A 12605-nucleotide genomic window follows, 5' to 3' on the forward strand; every position below is an offset into this window, starting at 1 on the left:
TTTCTTTTTTTTTTTTTTTTTTTAAATAAATACACCGTATCCGACGCTCGAGCTGACCGATCCCGGCGCCTCCCGGCCCGCCGGTTTCCCAGTCCTCTCCTCCTCAGGGCGCGTCGAAGCCGGCCACCCGGTATCCCGTCTGGTTGGTGATCACGCTCCCGTTCTGCCCCTGCGGCGGCTGCACGCCGTAACCGGCGCCGCCCATCCATGCCGAAGACTGCGTCTGGCTGCCAGGGCAGGGGTAAGGAGGGAAAAGAAAAAAACAAAACCCACAACCGGTTCGTTAGGCGGCGGTAACGAGACGGGGAGTTGAGGGAGAAGGGGGTGCCCAAGCGGGGCCGCCCTGGAGCCACTCCTCACCCCCAATCTCCTATGGGAACCATGGAGCGGAACGCCCGGCAACTTTTACACCAGATTTGTCACCTCCGCCTGGGGGAAACCCCCCCCCAAAACCCAACCAAAAAAAGGCACCAAAAGCCCAAATACTCACTTAAAGCCCTGCTGATTCCACGCTTGCCCGTACATCCCGTAGGCGGGGACCTGCCAGCCGTTGGGCACGTACTGCCCGATCTGGGCGCTGCCGTACCACTGGCCCCACTGCCCGTACGCCGGCGGGTAGCCCAGCTGGTTCTGCAACGGCAACACCCCCCCCAGCGGGGTCGTTAAACCTGAGAAAGCGGCGATTTTGGTCAACTCACCAAGCAAAACCCGCCCGCCCAAGTCCCTTCTCCAGAGCCCACTCGCTCAAACGCTGCCGTAACAGCCACGCCGCCGTTCCACCAGGCGCCGCGGGTTGAGTTAGTGAGGGGTTAATTACCAGAGCGCCCCGGCAAATTATCGGGGAGACCCGTTATTTTTGGGAGCTTTCTCCAGAATTTTACAGCACGCGTTTTTCCGTCACAAGAATCCGGATGTTTCCCAGGGATTGGAAATCTTTTGACCGTACTTCGGTCTGATGAAATACGCCGTAGCGCAGGCGACGTGTGCTACGCCGCGTCTTCCGACTGGCACGCGCGCAAACTTTACGGCCAACTTAACGGGTTTCTAGCAAAGACTAACGAGGCGAGCCGTCGCCTTTAGCAGAGGAGGAGAAGTTCTGACCTGCTGGACCGGACTGATCATGTCTGGCGTCTCCTTGCCCCAGTAGCACTTCACGACGTGTCCTTCTATAGTCGTTCCGTTGACGGAAACGATGGCGTGCGCGGCGCTCTCGTGAGAGTTAAACCTGCGGGGACGCCAGTCGCGGCAATATAAATAATTCGCTTGGTGAGTAACCCCCCACCCCACCCCAAGAGACCCCAGTGTGGATTTGGGAGAAATCCTGGCACTGCGGGCCACGCTACCGTCGTTTTTCCTGTCCCGGTGGTGTAACTCTCCCTAACAACCGGGGAAATTCGGCGCCAAGGCGAGCAAGCCAATGTACACTGATTTTATTTTTTTTGTTTGTTATCTGGGGCTTTGTCCACAAAGAGATGAGGATGCTTCTGGAAATGGCCCCGCCTGCCTGGGTACCCCTACCCTGAGGAACGGAGGGCGCTCTCTCAGGAGGAAGGGCACCGCGCCGCTTGGGAGGGGGTTAAAGGGTTTTTTCCACCCGTGCCATGACCCCCACAAGCCGTAACTCGAACTCCCAACTCCTCAGGTTGGGCTCCAGCTTGGCGTGTGCCCCCCCACCCCGCTGACACCACAAGCACGCCAACCCGTAATTCTTGATTCAATTCATCAGTGGGTGCCAGCCTACCGTACGAAGGAGTAGCCTTTATCGGGGAAGACTCGGATTTCCATTATCTGCCCGAAGGGGGAGAAGGTCTGGCGCATTAGCTGTTCTGAAGCAGGAAGAAAAGAGAGCATCAAAATGGGGCGACTGCCGCGTTAAGTCGACGACATCCGAGGCGATGGGGGCGGGGGTTTGCGGCCATGATACCTGTCAGTCCCGACGTAACGCCGCCACAGTACACGGTGCAGTTGCTCGGGCTGGACTGATTGACCACGTCATCGTAAGAGAGTTGTTTGGCGTTTGCTGAAAGAGATTTTTTTTTTTACAGAGTTTTTCAGTGGCTCAAGACACACGTTAGGTAGAAGTTCTAACCCCGACGGGCACGAGACGTCGCGATGCCTATCAAGGAGGTCCGATGTCCCTAATTTAAAAATCTCTCCCAAGGGAAAGGCTCTGGCGCGGCTGCTGCAATGCAAAGCCCTAAAAGTGAGGGAGCAAAGTTACAACGCCAGAGTCGTCCTGGCTGTCTGAGGGAAAGCAGCCCGAGCGCGCAGAAGGCAAGGGGAGCCCCCCGCCGCAGCGGCAATACAGGCGCTGTAGCTAAAGGAAGCTGCTTTCCTTCCTCCCTTCACTCTTCCTCCTCACGGCTGCGGCGGGAGGTTTGCAAAGACGCGAATCGCCCAGAACCTACATTCGTACGTGCTCTTCGGAGCCGGAGGTTTTCTCGTCGCCCAGTTTGTTCTGATTTGCCTTCCACCGAGCCACTGACCGCCCATCTGCTGAATCGCGTTCTCTGCATCCTGTCGGCCAAGAGAGGAAGAGGAGAAAATCCCGCCGTCGGCGTCTCGTCCTTTCACAACAGAGCCAAACCAGCCACGTCGCCGCGCACCCACGCCGCTCCACGAGAAGCGCTTTCAGGCAGGGCGAAGGACGGCGCTAGGCCTCGCCGAGCGCATCTGAGACCCCGGCGACACGGGCCGGGGGTACGGTGGCTCCCCGTCACGTCCGTGCCTCGCTCGGTCGCTTGCCACGTGCTTGAGGAACGCTACAGCGGAGCGCCTCGACAAAAATGCTTCCCCCTCTCCAGGCGGGGAAACCGAAGGCGGACGGAGATGGGGACCGGCGGCGCTCCTTCCCCGTCCGCTTTTCGGAGCCGGTGCCGCGGCTTACCCATTTATTGAAGAAGGAAACGAAGCCGTATCCTTTCGATTTTCCCGTCGCCATGTCCTTAACCACCCGCGCGTCTCTAGAAAGCAGAAACGAGAGGCAGTTTAGCGCCTTCGAAAGACGGCCGTCCGCAAACGACAACTTGAGTCACACGTACAGCTCATTTTCACGTTTCACCTCGACTAACGTCAAACTGTTTATTGCACCAGCAACACAGTCAAAGCAAAAGGCTTCTTTTCTAAACAGAACTTTACTAAGGCTTTGCCAGGTAGTAGCAAAATTAAACTTAAATCGTGTAAACATGCAAATCGATAGCTTCTCTAACAAACGTATGTACTTTTACGACAGCTGGCTCCCGCTTCAAAATGCTTTTACAGACTGTTAAGACACAAAGCATGGTCAAAGCAGCTATTCAAAAGAATCACTTAAGGCACGGAGCTGACTAACGTTAGCCGAATGGCTCTCTTCAACCATGCAATTTTTAAACTCGCTATTTGCCAACACATTCTACCTACTCATTCAGAATATTAAAGAGAAAAAATGAAAAAAAAAAGATAGGAATTAAAAGGCATACGTCGCCTGTTAACCGAATTCTTTAATTTTCTCGGGTCAATTCGTTACCCCCTTTTTGGACTGTGGGCAGCTGTAAATTTTGAGAGATTGACATTTTCAGAAATTATTGAAGAAAACACCAAAACATTCGCGTCTTAAACGACATATTACACATCATTTAAACGGCATTTGTACAACAGCAATCATACAGGACTGATTGGAAACTACAAGATATAAAAAGTAAAAAAAAAAAAAAAAAAAAGAAAAAGAAAAAGAAAAAAAACTTTATAAAAGTAAATAAGAAAACTACAACGTTTGTCCACTGTGAACTGTAGCTTGTAGTTAGCCATGGCAATTCTGTCCATTCTTCAGAGACACTCTGCAAAATAACCAGAGCCCTATTATTTGAGATTGCGTTAAGAAGAGAACCCAGCTACAAGCGCTAAACCCCACTCGTGGAACGCCGTTCTACAGCGTTTCTCAGGCAATTTGCGTCCAAGTTAGCCGAGGGGTTCGAGACGCTCCAGGCCACCCTCTCCTCCCCTCCTTCGCCCCACACATACAGGCATTAAAAGAACAGAAACAACAACATCAAACCAGTCAGAAAGTCATGCAACGTAACTGAGGGGCTGCATAAAATAACAGGGTTTTGGAGAAACTAGCGTTAACATGTGCACAACATTTAGCATTCCGAGACTGGCGAGAAAAGTCACAGTGAAGAGAAGGTTTGTTACACCAGGGGGAGGTTTTTTGGGCTTTTTTTTTGGTTTTTAAGCCATACAGTGCCTGCAAATGCTGCAGCGTTAGCCTAATTCGGGCAGATGTTAGCCCCTAGCGCTGATGCCATGGCTGAAGGCCCGAGGAAAATACCTCTCCCCAGGCTACAGCAGGACTGTTACTTCTTTCCTCATTGCAAAAGACAGCTCCCCCCTCCACCCCCCCCTTTTTTCTTCCCCCCTTTCCTGGGTTAGGTCAGATTTTGGGTCATATGTTACAAATTGCCTGAGAAGAGCCACTTTGGGAAGCTTGGATCGGTTTGCTCTGAGGAGCCTATAGAGGGAGGGGGGGAAAAACTCAACGCTACTTACCCTCAACTGAAAACTTTGAAAATAAAGACTTGAGAACAAGTGAAAACATGCATACAGCAAGCATAAAAGGAAACCACAATGAAAGTGTGCTTTTACAGTGATTCAAAAATCCAGATGCAAAGAATTACCAAAATTTCTTATGGGCTTATCATGCAGTAGGTCAACCTCGGTGTTGTAAAAATAAAAAAAAAATAAAATAAAATAATAAAAAAAAAAAGCTCAGTTTAGCACCAACGAAGGCAATGTTAGAAAAAAAAAAATTAAAAAATTAATCATCAGGAAATATTCCGTTAGTGCCCCATTTCCAGAAACCAGTTGCTGATGAAGAACAGGTAAAGTCAAGTAAGTTCATTCGACTTCAGAGACAGTAGCAATATTTTTCCAGGTTAAATTTAAACACGGAGAAAATTTAGGTCCCTTCGGCTTTATTTAACCCCTCGGTCTCGGAACAAGAGTTCAAAAGAGTCATTGGGGGACAATTCTTAATCTACTACTTCAGTGGAAGGAAAAGAACTGCGTTTCGTTCAGGACAGTCAGCTTGAGCCAGGGCAAACCGCGAATTTTCCATGCGTTAGCTCTACAGCTGGGCGGCGAGCACCCCAAAAGCAAGAGCGTCCCCGTCACCACCACCACGCAGCAACAGCTCCGCGTCCAAAAAGCTCTTCTGGAAAAGACGGGACAACGGGCACAGCCCCGGAAACAGGGAGCACGGAGCGACGTTCGCTGCGGTTTTACGCTCCCCCAGCTGACATTTGGACGTAACTTTTTGCTTCAGGCTCAGGAGGGGGGTTCGCTTTTTTTTTGCTCAGAAACCCAGCGCTGACTCAGCTAGTGGAAACTCTCTTTCGCAGCAGCCCCACCACCGCGGCTGTCTACTACTGCCTCCCTGTCGCACTCGTTCCAGCAGTTCAGATCTACTTTAGAGTCCCTTCCATCCAGACCGCATTTGGCCAGAGGATAAATTGACTCTCCTTAGGAGTCCGACCCTCTGAGTTTCCTAGATGACAATTACAAAAGATGCAGTCAAGCATTATAGTTGTCTGAAGCAAGTCACATTCAGATCGCATATATAGATAAAGATATAGATATATTTTTTTAAAACCTTATCACAAGAGGAAATCAAGCTGGCATTAAAAGAGTAATACACTGGACTCTGAGGGGGAAAAAAAAAACAAAAAACAAACTTACTTCAATTAAACGCTTCACTACCCAATACTCCAAAGCACTCTATGTTCTCTTACATCACCATCAAGAAACTTCAATGTCCAGTACAGACAACACTACAAGGAAAATTAATGGTTTACGTTTGGAGGATGGAATGAACGAACCACTCCTTACTCTGCTACACCCTGAATACAACAAAACTGGCAGGGGGAGACCTGCCAACACCGTTCCCCCTTTGTAACGCGTTTGCTTGTTATGCCACCGGCTCTGCACCGTTGGGATGAGCGCGACTCCTTGACCCGAGATGCCCTGTGGTTCTGGCCGAGCCCTTCGGGCCAAGGCCTTAACGCTGCCCCGGCGCCAAATGCTTCGAGGCCGCCCTAGCTGCAGCCTCCAGGGGCCCTCACGCTAAAAAAGGTTCGGTTTGTGGGAAATGGCAATTTAACTGTAAAAAAAAAAAAAAACACCACAAAAAAACCAAACCAAAAACCGTTGGCTGCCGGCACGCCACGGCTAACAAAAAATCCAAAGCCTCACAAGACGTGGACGTGCAAACGGACTCGGTCACAAACTCTACAGCGTGATGGTGATCGCTGAGAGGGCCAGTGAAATGCAAACCCCAGGGTTAGGGGTCAGTTTTTTCCAGCGTTGCTTTGCCAAACGAGGCAAAACCAAAGCAAGTTGGATGCAACTTTTCTAGGAATGCAGAACAAACTACTGTACGGGAAGTGGGTTACACACCCCTGCTTAACGCCCGACCGCTCACACTCGAGTCGCTGTATGAACAGATGAACGTGTATTCCTGCACTGCGACAGCTCTCGCTTTTTACTTACTGAAACATAAGGCTGCCTCCATTTAGGAGAGATTAACTTTTAGTTTATTTGCCCTAGGAAATTACTTACGATATTCTTCCAAATGGCGCAAAAGCTGCTTTTATGTCTTCTGTTGTAATTTCTGGACTGAGGTCTCCGACAAAGACGTGGAAATGGTCTTGTTGGGAAAAAGAGAAAAAAAAGGATCTGAATGTTTGACGGCGACCCCTGAACGCGCGCGCGCAGAGCGTAGCAATCTCACGTAGCACGGCCTTCCAGCTATTGTTAAAAACTACATGATGACAACTAGCGTTCACTGCTGTTCGTGACAGATCCTTCGCTTGGCAGCGCTACACAGTCAGTGATTTTAAGGATGCTACAGTGACACACACGGCATTTACGTTTCGTGTTTGACAAACCGCTTTTAAGACCAGTCAGCGTTTACCGTACACAGGCTTAACCTGTTTACTGAATGTGCCAAGGCTACACGAAAATCTTTCTCTCCGTACGCTAGTGCCAAGCTTCGACAGGCGGGGGATCGCTAGCTATTCAAAAGCTGATCCGCTGAACCGTCGAGAAACGCAGAAGGCTCATGCTAGAGCGGGGCGTATTTTGAACCTAGCCACGATGCCTGGTTTAACGCCACGTGAAGAAGAAATAATAAAAAAAAAAAAATACCTTGCATTGCAAGAGTTTGCTTGTTAAAGCATGTCAGTTCTCAAAAGCCAACAGTTTTGGCTGCCCAGCCAATACACCGTGTGAATCCACGTGCGTTCAGTGTGTGTGAATCCATATGCAAGTCAACTAAGACTGAAGGCAACAGCATGGAAACAGTGACCCCTGCAATTTATATCGGAGCCATCAAAACCACGCACCAAAGAGAAACAAAAGTCCAGTACCTGAGGCGTTTTCCGCTACAATCAAACGCTACGTCCCGTACCTAGCAATATACAGACTTATTTGTACTACGGCAGGTACGAAACTCTCGAGTCCCCTCGGGCAGTTTTGCCCCCCTGGCCTACAGAAATTCAAAGCTTGCCGAGAGCAGCAGTGATCCGTAGGCTCGCCACGAGCGACAGAGCCCAGTTTTGGAATGAGTCTAGACCCTCCCAAGGAGCCGGTCTGCAGGAGCGCACACTGCAGCCTCGCAGGGAGCCATCGGCCTGCTACAGTGACACACACGGCATTTACGTTTCGTGTTTGACAAACCGCTTTTAAGACCAGTCAGCGTTTACCGTACACAGGCTTAACCTGTTTACTGAATGTGCCAAGGCTACACGAAAATCTTTCTCTCCGTACGCTAGTGCCAAGCTTCGACAGGCGGGGGATCGCTAGCTATTCAAAAGCTGATCCGCTGAACCGTCGAGAAACGCAGAAGGCTCATGCTAGAGCGGGGCGTATTTTGAACCTAGCCACGATGCCTGGTTTAACGCCACGTGAAGAAGAAATAATAAAAAAAAAAAATACCTTGCATTGCAAGAGTTTGCTTGTTAAAGCATGTCAGTTCTCAAAAGCCAACAGTTTTGGCTGCCCAGCCAATACACCGTGTGAATCCACGTGCGTTCAGTGTGTGTGAATCCATATGCAAGTCAACTAAGACTGAAGGCAACAGCATGGAAACAGTGACCCCTGCAATTTATATCGGAGCCATCAAAACCACGCACCAAAGAGAAACAAAAGTCCAGTACCTGAGGCGTTTTCCGCTACAATCAAACGCTACGTCCCGTACCTAGCAATATACAGACTTATTTGTACTATGGCAGGTACGAAACTCTCGAGTCCCCTCGGGCAGTTTTGCCCCCCTGGCCTACAGAAATTCAAAGCTTGCCGAGAGCAGCAGTGATCCGTAGGCTCGCCACGAGCGACAGAGCCCAGTTTTGGAATGAGTCTAGACCCTCCCAAGGAGCCGGTCTGCAGGAGCGCACACTGCAGCCTCGCAGGGAGCCATCGGCTCTGCCTCGACAGCAGAGGACGAGGGCTTTGTGGGTTTTTTTTACAAGCACGCTCACGGCAAACAGCCGGAGACGAGCACCAGAACTGAACAGTGGATGCTAGCTCACTTTCCGATGCTACAGGGAAATGAAAGGGGAAGTCTTTCCAGATCAAATAAATTCGTAACGAACAAAAACCCCACACGTAGCCTCAGGTGGTTAGCGAATACCCTTGAGAGATTTCATTTTATGTTTAAGAAGATACAATTACCTTGCAAACGCTGTGTGTTGACAACGGTACTACCTGATGACAAAGATTAGATTTGTTCTTAAGTGTATTTAACACAAACACATTAAATAATATCTCAGGATTACGATCAAAATATTACTGCGTACAATTGCACGATGCTTACTGTTTATGTTTAAAAACTACGCATACAGACCAAGCACGCACTCAAAGTGTAAGCGACACTTACTGCTGGTGTCTTTCTTCTGGCTGCTGGGGGTCGTCGCCCAGTTCACTTTGACCTCCTGCAAACGTTAGTCGCTCACGTTAGATCAAGCAAACCCCAGCTGAGCTCAGCTACCCCCAGCGTTTAATTCTAACACTACAGGGGCTCGAGACGGGGAAGTTTGGGGTGAAAGCTCAAGGTTAAGACACGTTTCTGGGGAGAGAGGTTGTTCTGCCAAACTGCGCTCCACAAAGACGGGAGACAGACCTGGTCTGGCAGTTTGGTTTGGTTAGGCAGGGGTTTGGTTTTTTTTTTTTCAGGGGTGGGGAGAGAGAGACCTTATCCCAACGAGGTTGGCAGAGCTAAAATATTCCTTATGCCCACTGTCTCTGAGCCCTCCCGCTTCTACATCCCCATCGCCCTCCACATCCTTCCCACGACAGTCAAAACAGCTTTTCTTGTTGGCCGTGTCACGTTAAGGCCTCCGTCCTAACGAAGTGCCTAACATCTGCAGCGTATCCGCTTCGTCTCAAGTGATATTTCACCCGCGCCATCTGAGAGTGCCTGTTTTTCAACTCCAACTCACCCTGTAGACATGACAGCTTACCTTACCCATTATCTTCCGGCCATTCATAGCAGCCAGTGCTGCAGCCGCGTGCCGGTGCTCATAGAACTCCACAAAACAGTAGGGATCGTTTCCAGCTGTCTGAGAAAAGCAGCAAACAACAGATTACTGATACACACCTCTTTGAACTGTGCCCTCAGTCCTGTACTCAGCTCCTTATTCGTCACATCTACACGTCTCAAAAGGGACAGGCTCTTTTTACTCTATGCTGAGACTGCAGTCAATGTGCTAACAGTGCTCCAGGAGGTTGCGGTTCTGCCTCAGAAAGGTAAAAGTATGGCAAGGAGGAACTTTTCTTATCTCAGCACCTGCACATATATAAACCTGTTCACTCCCTCTCGCAATATGTGCCCATGTGCAACTGAACGTCAGGCACAAGGCAGAAATGATGCCAGAAGTACACAACTGTCATCTTCAGCCTTACTACATCCCTTTCACGCAGTCATGCCATATTTCCATCGGAATCCTGACACGCGCAAGTATGTCCCAAAGCCGCCGGAAACACAAAGAGGTGAAGGCTCTTACATCCATTATCATTTTGCAGTTTTTGCATGGTCCGATCTGGCTGAACAGCTGGAGGATTAGAGCTTCGGTCACATCTCTTGACAGGTTCCCCACGTACCTATAGGACCAAACAAACAGAAGTTAGAAGCCGTCCCGACGCTCCAGCCTGCTCATCGGTAACGGAGCAAACAGGGCCCAAAGCTGTTCCCCCAGCACCCAAGCCCAACCAAGTTGGGCTGTCGAAAGGACGCATGTGGCAGGACTCTGCCCTGACTCGTGGAGCAACGGGGCAGGATTTGTTCGGTGACAGCGGGCAGTAACGGCGCCTGTCCTCCATCCCACCAAAGGTTTCTAACATCTCACCCAAAGCTGAAGGGAAAGCCAGATACAGACAACTCAACCTACCAAATGGATTTCCATGGCCAGAAACGGCAGTTATGATATCTACTACGCAACCATCGTTCATCAAGCACCATTTCCCTGGCTGCCCTGGGAGCTCAATCTGGTGTTTAGCAAGCGCGTTACACAACATTTAGTCAGTTCCTTTTAAAAAAGGACTCGTCATCTGCAAGCACGAAACAACCACGGGCAACCGTGCTCAAGCGCAGGCATCCCCCCCATCCTCCTCCATGGAAAAGGATCAGCCTCCTCAAGCACAAACAGAACCCGAACCCCTGCTCCAATTTGGGATTTTGGCATTCTGAACGACGAAGATTGCCCTTGATCCACAGGTCACCTTGTTGTTGTTGTTGTTGTTGTTGTTAAGGCCCAGTCACGGGATTTTTAAAAAAAGCACACAGATCAACCTCAGCTCCAAAGGTGTGGCAGCACCCTTCCGCAAAGGAACGTTATGTGGCAAACCATGGCCTCTGCAACAAGAACCGCAGCCAAATCGCGCTGCTGAAACCACGTCAATAAATCAGCAATCCTCCCCGTCTCGGTGCAAGAGTTGCAAAGATGTGGTAAGAAAACAACCTGGCAGCAAAACCAGCGACCTCTTGCGCTCCTTCTGTTGACACAAGGCTGTGAACAGCCTTCCCGAAGAGATGGACGCACTCCAATATTTGGTTTAGCGGGAGAAGAATGGAGGAAACAAGACACACGGCCTCTATTTTTCTGTCAGAAATGACCTGGCAAGCCATGTATTAATAATTTAAACAACTATTTTAGGTAGGACTCAGAATTGTATTTCTTTTTAAAACCAACATGTGCTACACCCGAATCAGACCGTCACAGGCATCCTCTCGTCCAACAAAGCTGGTAATTCCTGCACTTGGGATGATGTTGCCTTAAATAGAGGAGGGTTTTGTGCACGTCCATTAAGGCAATTAACTTTGTGCTCGATAACACCGGGACGTTCTACCCCGCATCAACTTCGACCGAGAGTCGTCATTAGGGAGATTTCTCCCCCCTCTCTTTTTTTTTTTAATATTATCGCTGTTTGGATAATGAATAAGCGAAGAGACTCTCGGTCTAAGTTGATTAACAGTTTATTTGTAACTGGCAGTTTCCTAGACACGGTGCCTACGCCCTGGCCTTTGCACTCGCGCTGGATTTTCACCCCGATAATCAGACAGGTTTCCTGCCCTAAAGCCAGATTTAGCTGCAAAAAGCAGGGTTTAGGTAAGCGATCTCTGGACAGCCTCATGAATCTCTGCAGGCCAAACCTGTCAAAATGCATCCTTGAAGGATCCACTGCAGCGACACAGATATGTACATACATATATAGAGTGAGACAGTATGTATAACTGCGTAGCAGATGTTCATCTACTCGCTTCCTCACAAAGGTAAAAACAAATCTTGGCTCCTCATGCACGGACACAGTCGAGACATCCCCTAATGGCCAGGCAAGCAGGAACGACGCACGGAACGAGAGCGTTCTGCGAAATGCGAAAAAAGGGAGGGGGATTCGTAAAGTGCGTCGGTCACTCAGAAAAACACCTTCGCGCCGTACAAATTCAGTGGCATTTTTCTCGTGTTGTTTGTCAGTGTAACCTCATTACCCGTAGCTGCGTGCGCCTGCTGCCCGCTCTCTGCAGCCAGCAAGTCTGGAGAGGTTTCTCCAATCCACCAGCTGACAAACTACAACAAAGCCCTGTGATACCGTCGGCCGTGCCAAGACGGCTGGGAAAAACACAGAGCGACAATCCCCGTGTTATTTTTGCTGATGGGTGCTCTCCGTGCGACGCTCGTGCTGCTTTGGCCATCCTCGCCTTTTTACCGAGTTTCGTCGCAGCTCTGTTTCCGCGGAGCTGGCACACGGGCAGGGTCCAGCGCACCCGGACCTTGTCCTGGACCGGTTATACAAGAAACAACCGGGTGCCGAGGTGACCCTGCCAGGTAGGGCCAGCTGACAGGGGAGGAGATCCCTCCTGTGTGACAGCTCTGTCGTCCCCCTCACCTTTCCCATCCCTCTCTTTCCTGCTAATTGGATTCTCATCAATGAGTTGGTCAACGTTTCTTTGCAGATGATACAAGGCAAACCCTGCAGACAACACCATTTATTCCCTGCACATCGATCAGTATACGGCTTCTTGAAAAGTAATACCAAATGATAATGATCAAGCGTCCGCACTTCTGCGTCTTTTTGGA

At 49.8% G+C, this 12605-nt stretch overlaps 1 protein-coding gene across 5 annotated transcripts; it reads right to left on the bottom strand.

Moving 5' to 3' along the window:
• Positions 1-10437, bottom strand: TIA1 (TIA1 cytotoxic granule associated RNA binding protein). Of its 5 annotated transcripts, XM_035891655.1 has the most exons (13): positions 10419-10437; positions 10035-10131; positions 9492-9590; positions 8909-8963; positions 8704-8736; positions 6592-6679; positions 2888-2963; positions 2409-2517; positions 1925-2020; positions 1742-1826; positions 1102-1225; positions 491-630; positions 1-227 (listed from the first exon to the last, which is right to left on the bottom strand). In XM_035891655.1, exons 2-13 carry the CDS (start codon positions 10044-10046, stop codon positions 104-106), a joined length of 1041 nt encoding a protein of 346 aa, XP_035747548.1. In that variant the 5' UTR covers positions 10047-10131; positions 10419-10437; the 3' UTR covers positions 1-103. The 5 variants fall into 5 exon arrangements, with proteins under 5 accessions (XP_035747548.1, XP_035747544.1, XP_035747547.1 ...); XM_035891651.1 differs by lacking the exon at positions 8704-8736; XM_035891654.1 differs by lacking the exons at positions 8704-8736; positions 10035-10131; positions 10419-10437 and adding an exon at positions 5713-5804 and having other exon boundaries at positions 9497-9578.
• Positions 10438-12605: the final 2168 nt, after the last annotated feature.

This window comes from Egretta garzetta, unplaced genomic scaffold, assembly GCF_000687185.1.
Source record: "Egretta garzetta isolate BGI_Z169 unplaced genomic scaffold, ASM68718v1 scaffold863, whole genome shotgun sequence".
NCBI classification, from domain to species: Eukaryota; Metazoa; Chordata; class Aves; order Pelecaniformes; family Ardeidae; genus Egretta; species Egretta garzetta.